The 22,816-nt window shown below is 37.7% G+C and overlaps 1 protein-coding gene across 3 annotated transcripts in view; it reads left to right on the top strand.

Annotated features, from left to right (window-relative positions):
• Positions 1 to 123: 123 nt before the first annotated feature.
• SPATA6 (spermatogenesis associated 6) overlaps positions 124 to 22,816 on the top strand; it is a 43,599-nt gene continuing 20,906 nt past the window's right edge. Inside the window, exons 1-10 of one of the 3 annotated variants that reach the window (XM_083846607.1) lie at positions 124 to 1,030; positions 6,252 to 6,389; positions 7,946 to 7,994; positions 8,953 to 8,994; positions 10,364 to 10,485; positions 15,601 to 15,681; positions 18,066 to 18,344; positions 19,958 to 20,045; positions 20,987 to 21,027; positions 21,971 to 22,149. In XM_083846607.1, coding sequence (XP_083702733.1) covers positions 983 to 1,030; positions 6,252 to 6,389; positions 7,946 to 7,994; positions 8,953 to 8,994; positions 10,364 to 10,485; positions 15,601 to 15,681; positions 18,066 to 18,344; positions 19,958 to 20,045; positions 20,987 to 21,027; positions 21,971 to 22,149 — 1,067 coding nt within the window. In that variant the 5' untranslated portion in view covers positions 124 to 982. Of the gene's footprint in view, positions 1,031 to 6,251; positions 6,390 to 7,945; positions 7,995 to 8,952; positions 8,995 to 10,360; positions 10,486 to 15,600; positions 15,682 to 18,065; positions 18,345 to 19,957; positions 20,046 to 20,986; positions 21,028 to 21,970; positions 22,150 to 22,816 lie in introns of all 3 variants that reach the window. The other 2 variants (XR_014587503.1, XM_083846606.1) reach the window with 2 other exon arrangements.

The following is a 22,816-nucleotide window of genomic DNA, read 5'->3' as shown; positions in this document are numbered from 1 at the left end:
GCAGTTTAAGAAGCATTTGGACTGTGCACTTAGTCATATGGTCTGAATTTTTGGGTAGACCTGTGTGGTGAGTTGGACTCGGTGATCCTTATGGGTCCCTTCCAACTTGGGACATTCTATGATTCTATGATAATGAAAATAAGGCTTGCATTTCCAGTCATTTATTTATTTTAAAGGATTAAAGTCTATAGATGAGTATCACTAGAAATAGTTGATACCACTACTGTCTGCTTTGACATCTAATATTCTCTCCATTTGTCTTTTTTTTTTTTTAATTAAAAACAAAACACTTTGAGTATGATGATTCTTCCCAAGCCACTTAGCACTGTCAGCCTTTGAAACTGTAAAATTAAAATAAGCAACGCCACGTGACGCATTTGAGGCATTGCTGTCTTTTGGAGGCAATTAAAGATGCCCACTGAGTTGCTTCCCCCTTCTACAGCTGTACGTATAAAATTGGAAAGAATATTTTAAGGCTTTAAGCCCCTCAGATGGGGCCTGCAGTGAATTGTGGTTAAAACAACAGAAATTAGGCTGTTTTGGTGTAACACGTTTGTAAGTACTGTGGGGACACCTCAGCACCACAGAAGTTGGGAAGGCCCTGAAGCGGTCACAAGTTCGTTAGGGAAGCACCCCATGAAATCAGCGGGGGCAGTGGTGGTTGAGATCAGCGGCACACATCTGACACGGGTGCCTAAACACAGGTGAAACCCAAGGCTGCACCACAGACAAAAATAATAACAATTAAAAAGATCGAGGCGCAAAGCACTGTGGGAAGGGGAAGCGGCGCAGGGCACTGTGGGAGTGGCGGGCACCGCCTGAGGGCGGCTCCATGCGAGCATGGCGCATGCGCAGTGGGGAAGGCGGAAGCGCCGCTGTTGCCATGACAACGGCGTCCGGCCTGCGGCGCGCCTGAGGCCCAGCGGGCCGGGAGACGCTGCCCCCCCCCCCCCCCCGGCCCGGCCCGGCCCCGGCCGCCCCCATGGCACGGAGGGCGCTGCGCTGCGTCCTGCGGCTGGAGATCCGCGCGGTGAGTGCCCGGCCTGAGGACGAGGAGGAGAAGCCCGCAGCATGCGGGGGGGGGCTGCCTGTGAGGGGCCGAGCCCACCACAGCGCCCCGCGCCCTGCCCCGGCAGCTCCGCGGGGAGGCCTCGGGCTCGTCGCGGGGGGAGGAGCGCGGGGAGAAGCTGCCTCAGCCCCTGGGGCTGGCCGGCCGGGAGGGGTGCTCCGGCACGGCGTGCTGGGCGGCTCGGCACCCGCTGGCTGCTGCCGGCCGGACGTGAGGCCTCCCGGCGGGCCGCGTGCTGCCGCAGTGCCCGGTGCCAAAAGGAGGAGGGGTTGAGGCGCCCCGCGGGAAGTTCAAGTGCGGACCCAGAAAGTACACGCTGGGAAACCGACCCGCTTCCTGGTTAATTGACCACCGTTGCTCACATACGTGTAGGGCTGCTCTAAGCACAGCCCTGAGTTTTCCTACATAGATGGCGAGGGTGTCACCCTAACGGTGTTGCTCTGCTGGGTTTGCATAACGCAGAGGCCAGCTTTTTTCCTGGAAAGCAGCAGGTACTCTTTCTTCTGTTCTCCACATGTGGGTTTGCGTAACACAAAGACCTGTTTTTTTTTCCTGGAAAAGGAGCAGATGTGCTTTCTTCTGTTCCTCCTCCTCATGTACCAGGAGAGATTACAGGGACGGTGTTCTCCCAGGGCTGGGCTTCTTCACCTGTGGGGCGTTTGTTACTCACCCCGCTCTCAGGCCTACAAGTGATAGTGGAAGGGGACAGAACAAGAAATCTCCAACACAGATCTGAGTGCCCCTTTCAGCATGTGGGTTGTTAGGCCCTGTCTCAGCTACACTATATAACTTCTATCAGGTAACCCTTTTAATAAGTGTATTTAGTCTGGTTTTTGGACCACTTATTTTTGCCTTTTTTCCCATTGGAGCCCTCACTTCACTCCTGTGATGCTTTAAAAACTCTCCAGCCTCCATTAATACCCTGCTCTTACACTCACGTCAACACTGGCTTTTTGCTGACTTTTTTTTTTTTCCTTCCCCGTTGTTTGCTCTCTTGATGTATTTTACGGGCAGCAGTTCTGCCACTTCACAATTCATCTTTACCAGATAAAGAGATCTGATTCTTTCAGTAGTATTTTGTATGGCAGGCTTACCAGTCTTCTGATCACCATAGGGATGGGTGCTACTCTTCCACTTTGAGTTTGCGTTGATCAGGGTTAGAATTGAATTCACCATTCCAGACGGGGTCTCACTATTGCCTTAGATGATGTCAGGAGAAGTCCAAAATTCATCCTTTATATCTCAATGTTAGTCTCTTCACAGCTGCACTGTGGTTATGCTGTCATTTATTAACACACTTGCCTTCTCTTCAGCCAGCTTTGAAGACGAGCTCCCCGAGTAAAAGAAGAAACTGTTGTTAATACACAGTAGGTGTATCTCATTCCTGTTTCTGATTTTTTTCTATATCTTTTTCTTTACCACTGATGATTTCTGAATTTTAATTGGAAAATTTCGTGAGCATAATCTGACTTCTTGTGCCAGGGTCATTAAAATATTTAAAGACATGGATCGCAGGATATACGGATGATCGTTTTTCATAGTAACCCTCAACCTCATGCTTTCCAGTTTAGCCTGTTACTGATGCTGTCCTTTGCCCAGTTCTGTACCACCTTAGGACTTTCACAGACTCCTGTCTTCTGCATCATAAGTAATAATTTGTAATGTGGCACCATATGATGTTATTGATGTCTAGATAAATCAGATATCCTTTGCCCAGAAAACAGGCTTTCAAGTAAATGTTGGGTTTTGCTTGACTGGTCTATTTTTATTAAACATGTGCTGCTGGGCTTTTTTTTTTTCTAGGCATGTTTTTCATCCATATACTTTATTCTTTACTTTTGTGTGTTTAAATATTCTGATTGAGAGGGTTATAATTTTTCAGGTCTCTTTTTCTGCCTCACATGGGCCTTTCATTTGCTACTTTTCAGTCAGATGGTGCTACCCTTGTTTTCATAACATGGGTTTTAGTTATGTGTCCAATGGAGCAAGAAATATTGCGTTCTTTCAGAACCTGGGCTGCAGGTGATTCAGCCTTCCTGTGGCTCCATGACCTAGGCACATTGGATCATTTTCATAATCTCATTCTTTACATTTTTTCTCCTATATTCGGTATCATGAAAAACAAGGAAAATTATTCAGTTGTGTTTGGGACATAATTTATTAATTCTCACATCCTGGTTGATTTCTAATCTTGCTTTTTCCTTGTTTGCTTTATTTATTAATAAAGCCCTATCTGTCAGGATTTCTGGTTGGTTTTCCTATTTTTTCCAATGTTCTGCGTATTTCTATACCCTCTTGGACATCCATCCACTTGTGTCAAAAGTTCTGTCATATTTGTTTTTCCATTGCTTTAGGATACGTGTGCCAGATTGGTTTTGCTCCTTTTGCCTTAATGAAATTCCAAGGTCTTTTTTCTATCTGAATGCACGAGCTCTTTGGTTTATTTCATTGCTAGTTTTCTTCATTTCTGAAAGGCTGCTCTTCTAAAATTGAAAACCTTAGTTAAAGACCTTATTTGGTTTATCCTGCCATTAATTTAAATTGAATAATTCATGATTGTTCAGACTGAGATTTCATTGTTATTTGTTTTCTGAGACTAATTTTGGTGCCTACCTCTGCTGCTGGCATTTAGATTGCTCATGTAGCAACAGAATGAAATTCACATTATTCTTCATGTCATTGCTACTTGGAGAATTCACAAATGCAGCAGTGAAGTAGGTAAAGCTTTAAGCACTAAGATGAATTAATAGCATTGTGGATTACTGCCAGGTAAGGAGACTAAAATGGCATCTCTTCACGTTGAGAGGATTATTTTTGCAACTCAAAGAGCAAAATGCTATTTTTTATGGAAGCTTGCGCTCTACAGAAGTTAATACTGTCCGTTGCCCTTCGTACAGAACTCTTCCTGTGTGGTGGCAATGGGCTTTTAAAAACATCTGGGGAGGGGACGGAACCTTTTCCATTGGTTGCAAGTGCATGCTACAGCTTTAGGACTGAGTGTAGAGGAAAAAAACAAACAAATGTTGTATGAGATTGTGATGCAGTGGAATTTTGTTCCTTCCCATGAGAGGAATTTGGTGATTTCTTTGTGGCAGTATGTGATGTCCCAGCACCAGGGATGGTACATGTTGTCTCCTCCTCGCAACTGCAGCAGAGAAGTCTGGGGTAACGCTGTCCCAGCCAGTTACCTTCAAGAGTAGTCCTGCTCATTGGTTTTAAGATCAGTTAATTGCAGCACTGATATCCCTCCTGCTGAGCTGATCCATAGGTAATGCTATTACGATTTTTATAATGGTCCCTCATCCTGCCTGAACAGTTTGCAGTCAGGTAAGAACTTCAGCTTGTCTCTTAGGTGTTCTGACGCTCCATGCACCACATGTTACAAAACGAATTCCATGAACTGCGGGTATATACGTGTCATTCATTTTTGGAGCTCCTTTAAAGTTTCATGAACATGTAGATTTGGTGTTTTAGCCCAGGCAATGGATTGTGCAGTTTTTCTCCAGGATAATAGAAGAACAAGTTTCTACATACGCTGCTTTGTAAGAACTTCCTTTCTTCTATAGGATAGCCAGAATAAATGTCATGTAACTGCTATTTGCAGTTTTATTCCACCTGACGTCTTCAAACCTTTCACTTTTCGTCTCAGAAAGTAGGCAAGTACTGGTTGCCTTCTGTAAGGTGTGAAGTCCCAGCTGAAAAGAATTGTAAATTCAAGGGGAAAAGTCCCAGCCAAGCTAGTAGGACTTATAGTGTGTAGTTTAGGGGATCTTGCCTTGTATGAATGAAATCTCTCTTTCACTTGTTCCCATTAACACTTGCACCATGCTGTTCAATGATAGGCAGCCTGTTTCAATTGGGATGTCCATTATTCTGGCACTTTTCAGATTTGAAGCCCTAACTTAATGGAGAGGAAACCTTTCTTTTTTGTTTCTGTGTTAATGTTTTGTGGTTTTTTTTTCCTTGGATATTTATGAGTAGAAACAAGTTTTTTTTTAAGCTTACACTATATAGTAATCTATAACACGTTATAGATATTGTTTCTGTTATTTTTTCACTAGAGGCTGTTTTTTCTGCTGTTTGTATAATTTTGGTTTAGGTCCATTAACAATGTCTCAAGTAAACATTCATTTGGGAGTAAGAGACTGTAACCAAAGCACTTATTTTAATTCCTGTCACTCTGTTCCTTTGTCTTTCTACCTTGCAATTGAAAGTCTGAGCACTTTCTCTGGCAACCTTATGTTCGAAGAGACAACCTCATTTTTATTATACTGCTATAAAAAGTGATCAGTAGAACTGAAGTGAAAGGTGAGAATTCTTTGGCTGGGTAATAGAATAAAACCATGTGGCTCGGGAAAAATAGCAAATAGTTTTGCAGTGATTTGTGTACATCATTGCAGTGGAAACACAGGTAAGAATGTCTGATGTTCATCAGAGCTTTAAAAACATACCAACTTCTTACTCAAGGAATAAGAATGGCCCAAAGAAAGTCAAGATATCAGTGGCAATATCTGGCAGTCTAACGAGGAGTCTTCCCTGCCTTGAATACCCTCCAGGATGGCCAGACTTCTCTTATAAAAAATTGTGTGACTTCCCACAGTAATGGAACAACGTTTGCTTTTTCTCACTTACATATAAAAATGCAAAGTTAACTTAATTATAATATGGTGAATAAACTCTTCTTTTTTGGTGGCTGGACAGAGCATGGAAATCTAAGCATGTAAATTTACCAGCTTCATTCTCTCAATGGTTAAGCTAAAATTTGATTATTTTTTTTTTTGTCTCTGCATCATGTAAACTTCATTCTAGACTTCTGTCACTCTTTGTGTAGAATCCGATGTGACCCTTGATGATTAAATCATAGATAGTACCGTTAAATGCACACGCAGACTAACCTGGGATTGGTATACCAGTTTTAGGTTTGGCTGAAGACCAATGGAATGTGTTTACTTACAGTAAGAAGAATTTGGTCGTGGTTATTTTACCATGGTGACAATTTTTCTTTGTCAGTCTGTACAAATAGAACTGCTTTAGAAAAGAGAATGTTTCCACTCTAATTCATTATCACCTGACTCTCAGCAATCAACCATTTCAGCCTTGACCATTTCGTTTTTATCCTGTAAACAGCCATTACTTCTGTAACTAAAGTTCAGTTTTTTTAATGAATGTGTTACTGTTGCAGATAACTTGCCCTGGAGTGCAGCTGAAAGACAAAGAGGAACTCTATCTCAGTGTCTCTCTGCTTGGGCAGTACAAAAAAACTCGGTGCGTCCCTGCAGCATTTCCACTTTTCTTTCAAGAAAAACTAGTGTTCGAAAAGGTAAGATAACGTCAAATGCTGATACAAGGCAAATAAAACCCATCCCACACTCACAAAAACTCATTGCAGAACCCCAAGTGTAAGTAATCACGCTGAGGATGGCATAGCATTATAGCTCCTGCTTCTGTCAAGCACAAACAAGGTGTATGCCTCCCTTATCCACACAGTGACTTGAGAAATATGCATACTGAAAACTTATAATTTTTTATTTTTAGGTGTTTGCTCATTCTTACAGGAACTGTCCTTTTTTAGTATCTTATTTCCTAGCACGGAAGCAACTAAATGTTGTTTTAAAAACAATGGCAAGGTGTAAAACAAGGACAGTAAGATATGGGGGAGTCGATTTAATTCAGTAGAAAGATAGAATTGCAACTCAAGTCTTTTTGGTGACATCTTTCTCCCTTTCAGTTACTTTTTTCATGGTTTGTCACCAGAATTCCCAGGTTAGTACTCTGACCTTATAATTTATAGTTGTTTATCACGTATTCTGAGTCCCCACTTGCTTCATTATTAGTACCACAGGGATAATGAAACACAGAATCTTACAGACAGGATCTGGTTTCTTGACTACCTGTGCATAATAATACTTTGCCCTTTCTAGTTCTTTTCTTTTAAGCATCCCCTAGCACTGTGAAAACCAGACTGAGTAAACATCAGTGATACTCTTGTGATGTAGGTAACATAAAAACACTGATTTCACCAACCACTGAAGAGTAAAAAAAAAAAAATAATAATAATAATAATAAAAAAGGAATACAATATTTCTTTAAAGGTAAACATCCCACAGACTGCTTAAGAGAAGTGTAGTGAACACTGTTTTGGCTGTAATTTAAGGGAACTCCGGGACACTAGAACTTAACTACTTACAAAAGAGCTGAACAAGAAAGCTGAGAATAATAAGTCTTCTTACAAATAGCTATTGCATGGTGCTTGTAGGGTAGCAGTTCTTTGGTATTTTTGAGTGTTTGGTATGTAGAACAGCAAAGTGATTTAGACCACTCCACACTTTGTGCAGAATTAGAGGGAAGCCTATTACCTGCTTAATATCCTCCACAACTTTTTTTTTTCTTTTTCAGAAATTCCTCCCCTATTCTTTTCCATCTGTTCACATGCGGTTCAGGTTAAAAAAAATAAATAAACTGAACGATACTCTGTACGTGAATAGTTACTCCCAGGAAAATTAAGCTTAAAGTCATCTATCAGAATTCTAGTACATCCAGCAATTTACCTTTCTCTCTTGAAATTTTCACAGACAATATTTATCTCTGTGTTCAACTCTTCATAATGCCTCCTAATTTAAATATGGAGAGGTAACCCTGGAATGGCTAGAAAGCATATGACAAGAACTGCTAGCTTTCAATGAATTTGATCATGTGCCAAATGATAATTTCAGATTCCTTTCTTTTTCCAACGGGGATAGAACTCTTGGCAACCATCTGAAGCGGGGAAGAATATTGATTTTTATTTTTTTTTCTTCTTCCCCCAGAGGTCCATCTGGTGATTTTGACTGTGCTGTTATTTTTATTCATGTATGTATTTATTTATTTATTTTCCAGACATTTGCTGATATAGTTGATCCTGCAGACCTTGTGAAGTTACTGGAACGTAGGTTCTGCTTTTTATGTATATTATGCTGTATGCATTTATGTCACACTTGTACAGCTTTTAAAGATGTTTTGGAGGTTTCAAGTATGTAATAGTTTTATCAGGGACCTGTTCTCTGAAAAGTTAGTGGGTAACCAATGTAGAATATCACATACTAAATAAAGTATTTATTTCCTTTTTTTCATTTTATTATTTACTTTTTTTTAAAAAAAAAAAAAGCTAGGACCCTAGCACTAGTGATTTTTCAAATTAGATTTGTTGTTAGTGCAGGCATAAGTTCTTGCTGTTTTTTTGGATACTACTCTCTTACCCAAAATGCTCTTAACTAAGAAAATGCCTCTAGAACATATACTATATGCTTTAGAACAGGAGAAGGGGTAAAAATCCTAATTAGCAGAATGTCTAGCTGGTTATTCAGTCAGGTAATGGATTCCTCTGTCTGACGACTTATATGATTATTTTTGAAATAATATGAGCATAAAACTTTGATTTATTTTCTTTGTAAAATGATTCTTTTTATATATTTTTTTAAGAAAATGGCTTGTACCTACAGTAAGCAGTCTTGCCACATGTGGAGCATAATGAGACAGAACTGACCTTAAACTCCAGGAGTATGCTCCCTAATACGTGAAGTTATCTGAAAAAGTTGTAATGCTTGCATCATCTTTAAAAGCTATTTTCAAAGGACAAACTTGGCAGCAGATGGAACTTACCAAGTTCTTAGTCAAATTTAGAGTTGTCTTTTGTACTCTACTAATGCCATTTTGTTCATCTGTAATACTTACACAAGCTGTTCTTAATTTTCTCTTATTGTTGGTGTTGCAAAAATAGTGTAACAGTGTACAGTGCTATTAAGGTTAAATCAGTGAGCGTTTTTTTCTTTTTTTTTTTGACAATGAAAATTACTTCTCATTTTAGTGGTTTTTTAACTCATGAAAAAACTTTTCTTCCTTTCTAGTTGACACAGCAGTACTTGAACTAATACAGCTGGTTCCTCCAGGTATTGTATCAGTCTATTCATAACTTATGCAGTTTAATAGGTGAATTTCCACGAGGACATTGCCCATTACAGCACAATCACTTTTTCCAACACACAAACAACATAGAAAGCTCTTCAACAAATAGTCATCTGAATATAAAATGTTAATAGATCAAGAGGATCTCATTCTTGAAGGAGAGTAGTAACTGAATATTGAAATGTACCATACTCAAGCTTAGGAAAGTGATAATATTTTAAAAATGGAAAATAAACTGAAATCACCCAACACATCACGTATTAACTGCATCACAATTCACTTGTGAAGTGGCTGTCTGTGAAATTTCAGAGTGCATAATCTTGTTCTCAGAATGACACTTTTTTTCCCTTCCATCTTAATGGTGACCACGGGGAAAACTCTTGTCCTCACTATAAGTATTACAAGTCTCTTGAGATATGTGATGATAATAAATAGTGATTTGTCATACTTCTGTTATTGGTTTGTGTGATTATAAAAATCTATTTTAATGAAATTCAAGTATTCCCATGAATAATGTAAGTCTGCATTTTATTGGAAATAAAGTCAAGTTTGAAAGAGGACTCATTTGGAAACTGGTATTAAAAACACTCTGTTACTTTTCCTCAGTAGTTTCAAAGAAACAATTGTTTTTCTCAGGTGATTCATGAGTCTATTTATTCAAGCAAATGTACAGAATGTGGATTTTTGTGGGAGGGTAAAAGATCTTGTGTAAGTAATTTAATTTCAGGGGTCAGAGGTAGATGTTATACACCCCAATGGAAGCTGGCAGAATGACTGCAATAGCACAACCTAAACTTCTTTATAATATGCAGTCATGGTTTTTCCTTAAATATATATATATAGTTTTTAAAGAAGAAAGTAGCAAACCAGAATACTGAGAGAATCTTGAGGTACTGATTTTGATGTTATTTGCATTTCCTTCAGACAACAATGCCAGTTTTCAATTTAAGAAGCGTCAATGTTCTTTAATATGGAAAAAGTTTTTCAGAAGGGATTGGCTACCATTAATAAAACTACTAGTTTCTTCTCTGGCATGGAAAGTACAGAAGGAAGAAAATCATTGAAGTATTTATTGCCGTGAGAAAACGTCTGTGTATCTTAAAGAAGATTGCCTTAACAGTTCTGTATTTCTTGAAATAACAGCAAAACATACTTTCAGGCTAAGTTTCTGCACATTTCTGCTCCTGATTTAACTAAATGAGGTTATTTCCTGGAGTTATTTCCTGGCCTTGCTGCTAATTTGTAAAGAACAAAATTTATCTTAGTTTGAATATGTCTTGTGTGTGATGTCTGAACTACTATATTATAGCATTTTCTGTTTTCCAATTAAAGTATCTATTTTCTTTTTAGTAGGAGAAATTCTAGCTACTTATGAAGAAAATACAAGAGATTTCCTGTTCCCTGACCCTAAGCTTACCCGTCGGCACCATGGTTTAGATCGTGAGATTTTAATGAAGAGGTCCTCTTCTTTTACAGTGAGTGAATATCTGTGGATTGTATTTATGGTACAGTGTGTTTCACTGGAGAAACATGTTGAAATGAAAAGCGATTTCTTCTGACAGATTTTGCCAGTTCAGGTGTTGCATGTACAAATCCACAGTTGCACTTCAGTGAAGGTATATACTTTTTTTTTTTGAAATGCTTCAAAAAGCGTTTAATGTGGAAAAGTTAGTTTCCAGTTGGTTTGCAGTGTGGTACTGTGACATGTCTCTATTTCAGTTTAATCTGCGGTGTGGTTGGTAGTTGAAGGGATGCAAGAGGAGAAAAGGGAGACCTTTTATCAACTTCATGGTTCTCGATGGATAAACCATGTAACCCTCGTTTCTTTTTAGCATTTTGTTTCAGACCATTTTTTGTATGGTTTAGGATAATGCCAGCCTCTACAAATTTATATAGTGCTATGCCATCTGATCTGTGGGCCTCCCCAAGGTCCAAAATCACCACTAAAATAGTGACTGAAATTTGGCTTAGCGTAGTATGATTGTTGTTCGGTTCCAGAGCCTGTTCCTCAAGGTCTATCCATAACTGTTGAATCTACAGTTTTACAAAAGCTATGATAAATGACAACTAATTGGCAGAATGAGTGCAATGAATTAATGTTAATTTTTTGGAGATATGGGCTCAAGTACATATTAAATGAAATTCCCTTTCATAGAGTTTAAGACTGTTGAACATTAGGTATCAGTGGAATACCTCAGGAAGGCACATAGGACGATGGAGGTGATGTAGGAGATGTCTTGGAATTTGTTTTGTATGTCTTATTTTGGTTAAGTTGTGCTAGTGTAGTGGCAGGACATTTGTATTGGGACTCAGTCGCCTTGTCTGTTGTGATTGGATTAAAAACACGTTGTGGGGGTGGGGGGAAGGCTGATTAAAGGTCATTGGTATCGTTTAACTGGTATAATCTTTCCCCTACAACGGCAACCTGGAAATTGCCCTGTCACTTGCAATTAGAAGTGCTAATTTGGTGTCTAATGCTCTGCTGCATTTGAATGAATTAAGGCTATGATTTTATTATACAAAATGTGTGGTTCTACAGCAAGCTTAAGCTGTCCCTGCAAAAAAAAGCCATTGTTTTTAAGTCATAGTGTCTTATGAATGTTATTGGTGGCTCAAGGGAGAGGGTGAGACCACAGCAGCCTCCATTTAGATGGGTTTTAAGTTGCCACAGCTCAGAACCCAGCCTTCAGTACTGCGTCCTTGTATCCTGCTGTTTATTCTTTCTTTTCCATTATTTCATCGTTCTTCTCTGGGTGTAACCACACTGTTCAACAGTTCAGGGAAGTAAGTGTTAAAAAAATATTTATGTCAGTAAAACCACACAAAAAGGATGGCCTTAAATACAAGCTGTTTCCAGTACAGTTCTCTATATGGCCACACAAACAGTTGTTCTGGTATTGTGAGTGAGGGGAAATACCTTAAGAAGTTTTTGGTGTTGCAGCTTTACTGTCTTAAACTGAAAGCCGGTTCTGCAGAGCTACTGCAATAATCATACAGTAAATTTGAATGAACTTTAAGTAAGTCTTTACTGAAGGCGTGCTGGAGTTGTCTGTTACGTTTTCACTGTTTTTAAAATGGCCTTTTGCTATACATAGGTCTTGGACAAGTAAGTTGAAATTTGCTGTGTTAGTTACATGAGTGCTTTACACGATTCCTCTATTTTCAAATGGCATCTGTATTTTAAAAAGTTAGTGGGACATCCAAGATACCTGTTCCTGTTTTGTTTTTGCGTTGCTTATAGTACGGTTTCTTCCTCGTTTTGAGAAAGAAAACAGATAATTTGGTAATAAAATAAAAAAAAAGTGGAATTGCCAAAATGGTTTTAGATTTTTTTGAAAATTTAGAATAATGAATCTCTAGAAGCAGAGCCACTAGAGAAGTTAGTGTTTTGTTTTTATTGTGTTTTTCTTTTTGTTGGATTAAGTTCTTTAATACAAAATATGTATTTTCTAATAAAAAGGTGTCATTTTTTTATCAGCTGTGAGAAGATGTGGTCAGAATCATTTGGATGTGCAGCTGAATGATAACACTGTAGTAGCTTTTAGATGTTGACTGATGAAAGACAGAAATGTTCTTCCATGTCCTCAGGAGTAGTGTAAATGAAATCCATCTCTGCCCTAAAATGAGGACTGCAGAAGCATCAGTTGCTCTGTTCTATCTCCATCAAAGAAAATCAGAACAGTTTAAGAAAGGATTTTCACATACTGACCCCATTTTCAGGAATAAAAAAGAAGCTGTGTTTGATGGAAGTGGAGGGAGGCCCTCAAAAAGTACTTGTGGCTCCTCTCTTTGGTTGCCAAATGGGATAGCAGTGAGGGGATTTTTACCTCCAGAAGAAGTGCAGTCTCGAATGTCTCCATCTTCTAGTGTTCCCAAAGCTTTACTGGCAAGTATCTCCTGTCAGCACCATAGCACTGAATGTAAATGCTAAACAAAAGGCAAAGTGTTAAACAAGATCCTGAGAACCAAAATCACTCATGTTATTTCTATGCTAGTCAAGTTGTATTCTTCCTACATTAAAAACTTATTTATGGCTAGCTGAGATGTTGAGTATTTTTGACTGACAGCTGTGCTTCAGAGGCGCTTTGCTTCCCAATAAATTTGTCTTTTATTTAAAAAATAAAAAATAAAAAATAAAAAATAGAGGTAGCAACAGCAAGGTTATGGTTGTGGAGTTCAGATAGGCAGTGACAAGCAGTGTCTGATGAACACTGCTAATCTGCCAGTTGGAAGGAATCCCAAATTGAGAGGATCAGAACTCCTCCAGAAAAATGGCACTTGGCTGATAATGTCTCTGGCTAAATGTCTTATGAGGCTTACAAACACAATACGCGTACAAGACATGCCTCGAGTTATCTCTCCTGGTCCAGTGCTGCCCAGCTGAGGCTTTTGCTGGCTCTTCTGTATTTCTCTGCAACCCTTGCCTTTCAGAAAATGTTTATGCTTCGACTGGTGGTGACTTCTTACACATGTTCTTATCTCCATTCCCCACCTTCATGCAGTATTTGCTATGTTACTTAAAACATTTTCTTTTCAGTTCCACTATCTTTCATTAGCATACTAATATAAGACCTTCTATTATGTACATATATACTTTTTAAGCTACAGACTTGTCTTCATGCTCCTTACAGTTAAAAGCACTTAAGTTTGCTTTGCAACTTGGTTCTCCTAAATATAAACTGCTTTTACAGTTTTCCTATGATCAAGTTAATAGTATATCCATGTCACATCTGTTTAATGACTGGTACAGGAGGACTGATAAGTCTGCTCAGGGCTGCAAGCACCACTAAGCCAGTGGCAGAGGAACACGTGCCCAAAACTTTCTAGCTGGGCTTTCATTTACAGACATGTTTGGGGCTATGGAACAGCCTTTGCGTATACTGAATATTTTTCAGCAATTCCCAGTTTGGGAACTGTAGAAAACCTTCTGTTTTTTGTTAGCTACGTTACCTAGTTAGCATAAGTTACCTATCCATTCCTGTGTGTGAGAGTGCCATTCTGTATTTCTTCTCTAAAAACCATTTCTTTGAAGAAACCACGGTTTTATGTGATTTTTAATTATAAGCATGTAACAATTCTCTATTCATTCTCGTTCTCTGTAAGAGCAAAGCAGTAGGTGCTCTGTTGTTGCTTTTTATAGAAGACTTACTAATTCTGATGTGTCCTTTTTTAAACTGTTGATAACACTTGACAATTCATTAGTAATAAAAATGAGTTGATTAAAGACGATCAGCTTTAAAATCTCTTTTAAATGCCATAACTTGACTTGATTGAATCCTGGACTCTGCTAATTGATGTGACTGAGCTTTCTTGGCTATTTTGTCATTTTATTTCCATAATCTAACCTGAGGCTAGATCATATTCTCTTAAGGGAAATCAGTGTGTGTTTAGACAGGTGGTATGGAATAGCTTGGTTCAACAGTAGCCTTCACACATGAAGTTCCTGCTAATTCTCAAGTGTGGGATAGGGTCACTAAAGGACCATCCCCTTTCTTTGTTTCTCAGTAACTTCGTGAGTTCAGATGAAAAAATGCCCCTGTACACAGATGCCTGGGGACATGCAGCAAGCTCTCTTTGTGTTGAATGAAGAGCAGGGTGGGAAGTTCTAGGGAGACAAATTCCCTTTTGTTTCTACAGAGCCGTGCAAGATGCGCATAGATAGATGTACATAGATGATTCTTGCTTCTTTCTAGAACACGTGGCCTTTATTTCTTATGTGTGTTTTTGAGTGTTGCTGCTTTGGGACATAACACTTATATGTCAAAATCTCTGCTATTTTTGCCTAGTAAATTTTGTATACATTGGCCAATTCTAGGCAAATTTAGCAGGAAGTAGGGCTCTCAAAGGTATTACGTACCTAGATACGGCTGCAGTAAAAGAAGATGAGTTGAACAGACCATTAGCTGTAAAAAGGTGCAGGGACCTGCTGGCCCATTGGTACATGTGTGCTGGTTGACCAGGAGGTCTAGTTGGATCCCACAGAACCTAAACTGTTCAAACTAGGGCTGTCTCTTTACCAGCCACGAGCTTAAGAAGGGATTAAAAAGAAGTAGAACATGGGAGAAAATCCAGAGAAATCAGACTTTGCTCTGAAGGTTACAGAATAAAGGGGACTCTTAATGGTACTGTTATAAATGAATAATTGTTTGCAATGTAACTGACTAATTTTCAAAATCTTTTTACAAAAAAAGATTGCACAATTGAGACTATTTATAAATAAGTTTCCAAAGTTAGCAATAATGAAACTTCTAGAGCATGACTGGAATTTTTATTGATGCTATATAGCATGGCATGAAAAAATCTTTAAAAGTGCTTTTGACAAAGAAATGTATTGAAATAAAAGTCAGACCTTAATTGTTGTACGAAAGCAATATAATCATCTGTAATTGAATTGTCAGAAATGCAAATGTTAGCATCTTGACATTTACCATTGCTGTTCTGTCTTTTCTAATTATCTTTATTAAAGGCTGAAATTAACAAAGGAAATGGCTGAAAATTAGGAATGGTTTGTTACATTAGGTGACATTTACTACTTTGATACCCTTTATCTTGAGTTGGAGCTTGATGTTCAATTATTGTCTCTCTTCTAGGGAATTGCACCAAAATTGAGATTTTCTACGAGCTCCCTTATTACAGAAAGTCTGTTAAGCTCAGGAAGGAGTCACATACAGGTTAGCATAATTTAATTGTTTGCAATTTAATTTTTAGATTTAATATTGATAGCCTTAGTTCCAATTTTTGCATGTGCTGTTCACTTTGAACTTTTCTCATTCTTTTGTTGTGGTTAAAGCAGTTGTCATGGGTGCTTGACAACTTGATTAAATTTTTAATCAAGTATGAGTAAAGAGTGGGTTTGGTGCATGACAGTAAATTTTGAGAGTTCCCTGAATCTGAAACAATTATCAGCTGCTATGTTCTGTGATCAGCTGAAGTGTCAATCCCTAGTGCATTTGTAGGTGGGAAGATGCCTCCTTACCATTTCTTACTGACACTTAAAATTAAGATGGGACAATGAAAGCTAGGTGAAGTCAGAGAAGGTACATTATCAAAAACAAACCAATTAATTTAATTGTTTTTCATAACAATATCAATAACAGCAATGGAAGTGAAGATTTCTATTGAAAAGGCTTCACCAGTATTAATCAGGAAATGCTTCTTTTGCTACGAGTGAAGTTAAAGGCAAAGTAGCTGAAGAGACTGGGGAAAAGAAAACACTCTGTGTTTGTTCATTTGGTAGCACTCGTCTGGTCTCACTGGTTTATGTTTTTGTTGGGTTTCCTGGGACAGGCTGTCACACAAAGTCACTGTCACTAGATTATTGAGAAATTGTGCAGCATCATTAAAGTGGAATGGTTGTTACAAAGGTATGTGTGCAAAAAGCACTAGGTGACTTTCACCCATTTGTGGCATTGCTAATTACTGAGAAGTTAATTCCAATTTTATCAAAAGAAATATATTGAGACACTTAAAGGATTAAAAAAATCAGTGAAAATTGGCACTGACAGAAAACTAACCTTGTTGAAGGTAAAGGGCAGCTTGATTTAAAACTAAAAAGTGTCCTTAAAAGTATTTAATGTTACAAGGGGCACATCAAATTTGCATGTGTTGCAGTGAGGTTATAGAGAATAAGCCAGAAAAAGCACACTTGACTTCTGTTGAAATTAATCTCGGAGAACTAGGTCCGTTTTTGTTTGGGCTGGTTTCATACTCTGGCTTACTACTAGCTGCAGAAGTGCTGGTACAGGCATGAGAAAGACAGTGGAGTGAACTGCCACTGTGATGCCAGATTCAAACTATGCTGATACAAAACAAACACACAACTTCATCTTCATCATTAGATGAGAAGGAAAGACACAAAGGCAACATTTGGAAGTGGACGTTTTGCTCCTGGGTTATTCTGAACTGAGTCAGTACATGCAACATTCAGATTTAAGAGTAGTGTCAATTTCCTCAAACTCGAAAAGGAATTTCTAACCAAAAACAAAACAAAAACTCTTGCTGTTCTCTTATTTTAGAGCTTTAATAACGTGGGATTTGGGGCAAAATTACACCAAAAAGCCTAATGTTAAAACATGCTGCTACGAAGTAGTCTACTAAGAGTTGCATAGTCTAGAGTTTCTTGACCTATAAAGCTTCTAGAGTAATTGGAAGTTCATTTAATGCCAAGAATTACGAAGGAATGATGATGTATTTCAAGCAAAACTTCAATATTTGACTCAGTCTCCCAGAATTTGTTCTCCAGCTTTCCCTTATTCTGCTGTATGTGAGTATTTTAAAAGCAGTATCAACTCAGAGATAAACTTTTAAGGCAACATTTGATAATGGTGTGATTTTATAAATCTTGGTTTAAAAAAAAAATGCATATTTTGGATGTAAACTGCCAGCTGGACAAATGAATAGCTGTTTTGGCACCCCTTTTGCAGAAGTATTCACATCATTTAAGACAATCTTTGGAAGATGGTCTTTAAAGGTTTTTGTTTTACTAAACACATCTTCTTGATTATAACTCTTTAAAGAACTAATAAATTCACTGTGATCCATGAAAATATAAATTGCAACATGTAATTACACTTGTTGATTTTTAGGCAACTCTAAATGAATATAATTTAAGCTATTAAGTGGTTGTATTTTAATGTATATATTTTAAAGGACAAGAATTTTAAAAGATATTTTAAAAGTTTTAAACAGATGAAAAAATGCTTTGAAACTGTATGTCCAATGCAGGTAAAGTTTGTGTTAAATGAACTTGCTACCAAATTCAATTTGATTTTTTTACAGTCTCTATATACTAACCCTGTGAGCAAGTTGATTAAGTATTAGACACTTAAACATCGCTACATGTTGGAAGTTAAGGTGGTTTTAACCTTTTTTTGATTTTAGACAAAACGGTAAATACACTGTTGCTTTTTATATTGCTGTTTGATTATAGTTTTCTGAGAGGAACTTCAGCTGACATAGCATCTATTTCTGTTAAAATTATTAGTTCCCTGTTTCTGTTATTGTCAGAGGTTTTTGTTCTGCATGCTGTCAAACCAGGTAATTTCTCTCCCTTTAGGATGATTTGAATTGGGTACATCACTCAACCCCAAATGGAAAATTGCAAACAAAGTTACCAAAGAAAATCACACTTTCACCTGAGAAAAGCAGGCACAGCATAGTGACAAAGAACTACGAGCAGCCTACAATAGCGTCTAAGTCACGTTCGCCATCTCCATACACAAAAAGACGAATGTGTGAGCTATCAGAAGAAGCCAGGCAACGACTGGCCCATTTAAACCTTGGTCCTTATGAATTCAGAAGAGAAACTGATAAACCTCCATTTGTAGTTAGACGGGTTTGTATTCTCTACAAAGTGCTTCTAGCTTAAGCTGTGATCAAATATTGTTCTTTCACTAAATACTGCTCCAAAAATTCATTCATCTCTTAGTTTAGAAGAATAGTTTTTCCTCTCTTTACCAGTCTGTCACATGATGATTTAAATATAAAATTAACTAAAATAAAATTTCTTTTATCTGTGTTAGTAACAGACAAAGATCAAATTCTTTCATGAATATCTTGGTTAAATTCTCTGAGGCCCCATTTCTTTTCTTCCAGCGCACTAGACAGGATAATAGCTGTATAAATTCAACTTGGAAGTAATTGATATTAGTATTAAAAATTCCTGAATAAGATTTTAAAGAAAGATTGTCTAGTCACATTATGAACATTTACACTGCCTCTCTTTCAACATTGTTGGCATCCTATGATCTTTGAAACACTTCCTTTGCTCAAAGCTACATCTCTAGTACTTTACTTACAGTTGATAACCACCTGCATTTAGCACCTGCATGAGAAATTTTTACTAAATGTACATGGAAAAAACATTCTGAAATTAAGTAGTTATTTAAAGAAACTGTGTTAAAGTGCTTTACTACTAGGGGTCCAGATTGCTCAGCCTCTTGGATGATCGTATTCTCCTATAAATTGGTTCTTATCTTATTTTTTGTTACAATTGCAACAATCCTCTATTTTTAGAATACCACCTAGAATATGTAGGGACAGAGACGGAGTTGTTCTGACTCTGTGCTGTGACATTATGATTTGTCTACAATTTTGGACACTTGTCACAGCCATTGAGTATTTAATTCAATTTGGTCCTCAAGTTATTTAATTTTTCTGGTTTATGTACAGATAGTAACAGCTTGTCAAATTCTAGAATTCTTCCCCAAGTTTTCTTCTACTTGTAGGTACCTTTTAGAAATTCAGATTAACCTTAATAAGCCATTAATCATTCATCAACCTACTGTTTCTCTCTCTCAGATATTTTTCTTTTAACTCCTGTTAATCAATTCTTCTGGTTTTTGATCTATAGATGAAGTTCACAGTTTAATTACAGCACCTGTAAACACTGATTATTGATTTTGGTTGCTGTTATGCTTGTACAAAAAGGAAAAATCTTGTCTCTTAATGTACCATATCCTGACTGTTGTGACCTTTCTAGATTTAGAATGCTACTTTTAGGGCATCTTTACTGCTGAGATCTCTTTTGACTTGGAGATTTTGCGTTGCATGTAGATTAAAATTAAATTATGTTAAAGTGTAACTTTTTTAATTAGGAAGAGTAGCAGTTTGAGATCTGAACTGTTTGGAATAAATATGTGATATCAAGTATTATTTAAAAACATTATAGACGTTACAGATGAAGGAAAAACTATCTGCATTTTTTTCCTTTTGAACAATGTGACGTTCAGAGTGTTCTGGACCTTTCTAGCACTGTTTTTGTTTATGTGCAATAATGCTTATCATATAACATGAACAAAATGTTATGAAAATATTTTAAAATAGTATTTGATTAAGAATAAATGGCTTGAGAAAGGACTACATATGCTCTTGAATATAAATAATACAAAATATCTATATAGATCGAAACGTCTGATACTGTGCATTTTAACAGTAGTTTTGCTCCAGGTAGAACAACCGAGTCCTGGTATTGAACTTCATGCCTGGTGTACCCTGCGAGAGAGCACAATGGGAGCCTGGTCCAAGGTAACGCATGGTCAGTATTTAGTACTATATCTCTCATTAAAGCTTTTACTTTCTCCAGTAGATTAGTAGGTTTTTGGTTTTGTTTTTTTAGTCTTTTACAGTCTGTAATGGAGAAAAAAATGTTCCTACTTCCTAGGAATAGTAAGAATAGTGAATAATCCTACTGCTGCAAAAGCAGGTGTTGCATATTTCTTTACTTTGTGAAACTTGGAACGTAGTTCTACATGATGAAAAAGCAGGAGCAGAAAATACCGAAGTCAGGCAGATGCTCTGTTCCACTTCACCTGTTTTGATTAGTTGCACAGAGAGGAGCAAATGTGCACCTCAGTCAGTAGGTGTGTTGGTCAGGCTTGGAGTATTGATTGTTTTGAAGTTCATGGGCTACGTTACTCCAAAAATGAATAATGTTTCTATTGGCAATATTTGTGAGTAGTGGGTCAGTGACATGCAATTATTAATGAGCATCCAGGATACACTTCTGTATAGGCTTCGATACTCATTGATAGCAGTTACCTGAGGGTTTTATAAAGGGTACAGGACAAGAAAATTAAGGAAGTATGCTAACGTTTGATTTTATTGCACGTGTCTGGCAATATGGAGTTTTTAATGAGTCTCATCAGTATTTGTTTGCTTCGTCTCATGTTTATTGTGCCTCCTTAATAATTATGAATAGTTGTATAGCAAATCATTTTGAACTTATTTTACATTTGTTCTCTGCAGTGGCACCTGGTGCAGCATTTTAAAGGCTTCACATTCCCTTTGGGGTTATACCTATCAACCTGTAGCGGCTAGATAATGTAACAGACCTATTACCATCTGGTACCATTATGTACTTACAAAGTGAGTTGGTGGTCTTTGGCTAGTGGTTAGGAGAATGAAGTCTACCTCACTGCTAGTATCTGGATGGTTGACTGATTATCTTCTGGGATACATCTTTTTTTCTTTCTCCAGATCCTTCTCTTCTCGGCAGCTACAAACCCAAGAGAGCCAAAGTGAGTACTCTGAGATGCTATTGTTTACAAACTGTTTTTCTGGGGAAGCCCTGAGTGAGGAGGATTGTCCTACGTGTAGGTATTTTTGAAACTTTATTTACTGTACTATCAAACACAAGACAAAGGACATTTAAAATCTGGTATAACTCAGTTTAGCTCTGCTGATGAATTATTTACAAATAGAAATGTGAAACTTTAATGCTCTGTAAGATATCCATGCCTATAGGTATCAGACTTAAGTTTTCCTTGCTATTAAGGCTTGTGACAAGACTGTAGAAGAGACTTTAAAGGCAGCATACAGTTCCCTACATGGTCATTCTGAGAGGAAACTTTTTCAGAAGAGTATGCAAAAGTAACACTAGTACAAACGGCAAGCCACTGTTCTGTCATTTCACGTTTGTTTTTTTAAGATACTAGTTGCTTTGTGTATTAAGTGGATCTGAAGATAATGTCAGAGTACCTTTGTTGTAAAATAAGGTAACCTATGGAGACTTTTCAGGTTAAGAGGAGCTATGAAAAGAGTACCTAGTATAGTGAGGAGTGAGTAGAAGATTAATAGGTAGGCCTGAGTTTTCCCTGGAGGAAGAAGCAATCGTGAGAAAAATAATATTCCTAAGAACAAGGGGTCACAGACTGAGGAGAGGTCTGAGGTTTGCGTGGTTTAAACTCCCAGGCATCACTGACTCTGGTCCTGGGAGAGGTGAGCCTTCAAACTGTGCAGTCAGAAAAAGGTGATAAAAGGCCTGTTACACTGGACTTTGCCATAATATGGTGTGTGAAATGGGGATCCATGCTATTCCCCAGCAGGTAGATATTCCTGCGTATATGGGAAGTGTGTAACACTTTGGTTTTAAAAACAAAATTGTACATCTTGATACTCATAATAAATTTTAGCACGGTTTGGTGGTTTTTTTTTCATTTTTTTTCCCCGTTGTTTTAACAGGCAAAATCTACTCATGGAAAAGACTGTGACAGCTCGTCTGATGTTTGTATTGAGAATGTGATCTCGGGTCCACCTAACGGACAGTCCCATTCTGCTGGTTCATTAGTGCATTCAGCACCTTCAGCATTTCAGAAGCATTCTCCAAGTTCAGTGCTAAATCGATCTTCTCTAAGGGAAAGGTAATGACTTGTTTTTGTTTGTAAAATTCTGGAATCATTAACAAGAGCAGATGATAACAGTACTTGCATGACTGTAGGTTTTATGTTTGGAGGATACAGGCTAAAGAGACAGGAAATCTTTCCCCATCAACTGTCTTGTTTGACTTTTCCTCAGGAGCTGTGTTTGCCATCACTTCTCTACTTAATGAATACAATACGAATAATATGGCAATGAAAAGGATCTTTGACATCTCTGTTGCTAACCTCTGAAACAATGAAGCCCCAGGTTTCATGCCCCCTATGCCCATCACATCTAAAACAGAGAATATTTAAATAATTAAATAATTACTGTTTAAGGGGGGTTAGACTATCAGGAATATAAATATAGATGCATGTCAGGCAGGATGTTTTGGAGGTATTTGGAAACCTTTTTGCCTTCTGTCTTGCTTACCCTGCTGTTTGTAAGTATATATTTGTGGCTGTTCTGTAGTCAGATGCGTGACCAGTTTTAGTAACATGCTTGGACTAGCTTTAATTTAGTCAGTGTATTATTTTCTAATCTTGGTGTTTTATTGACATCCCAATATTTTTTGTTCTGTTTTCTTTTAAGCTGAAGTATAGGCCTCTGTAGCAATTCCATGTATATTAATTTGTATATATTTATTTTCCCCTTTTTAGTCCTCCACTG

This window comes from Anser anser (genome assembly GCF_964211835.1).
Source record: "Anser anser genome assembly, chromosome: 8".
NCBI classification, from domain to species: domain Eukaryota; kingdom Metazoa; phylum Chordata; class Aves; order Anseriformes; family Anatidae; genus Anser; species Anser anser.
The sequence above is the reverse complement of the archived record's forward strand: the minus strand, read 5'-3'. Positions and strand labels throughout refer to the sequence as shown.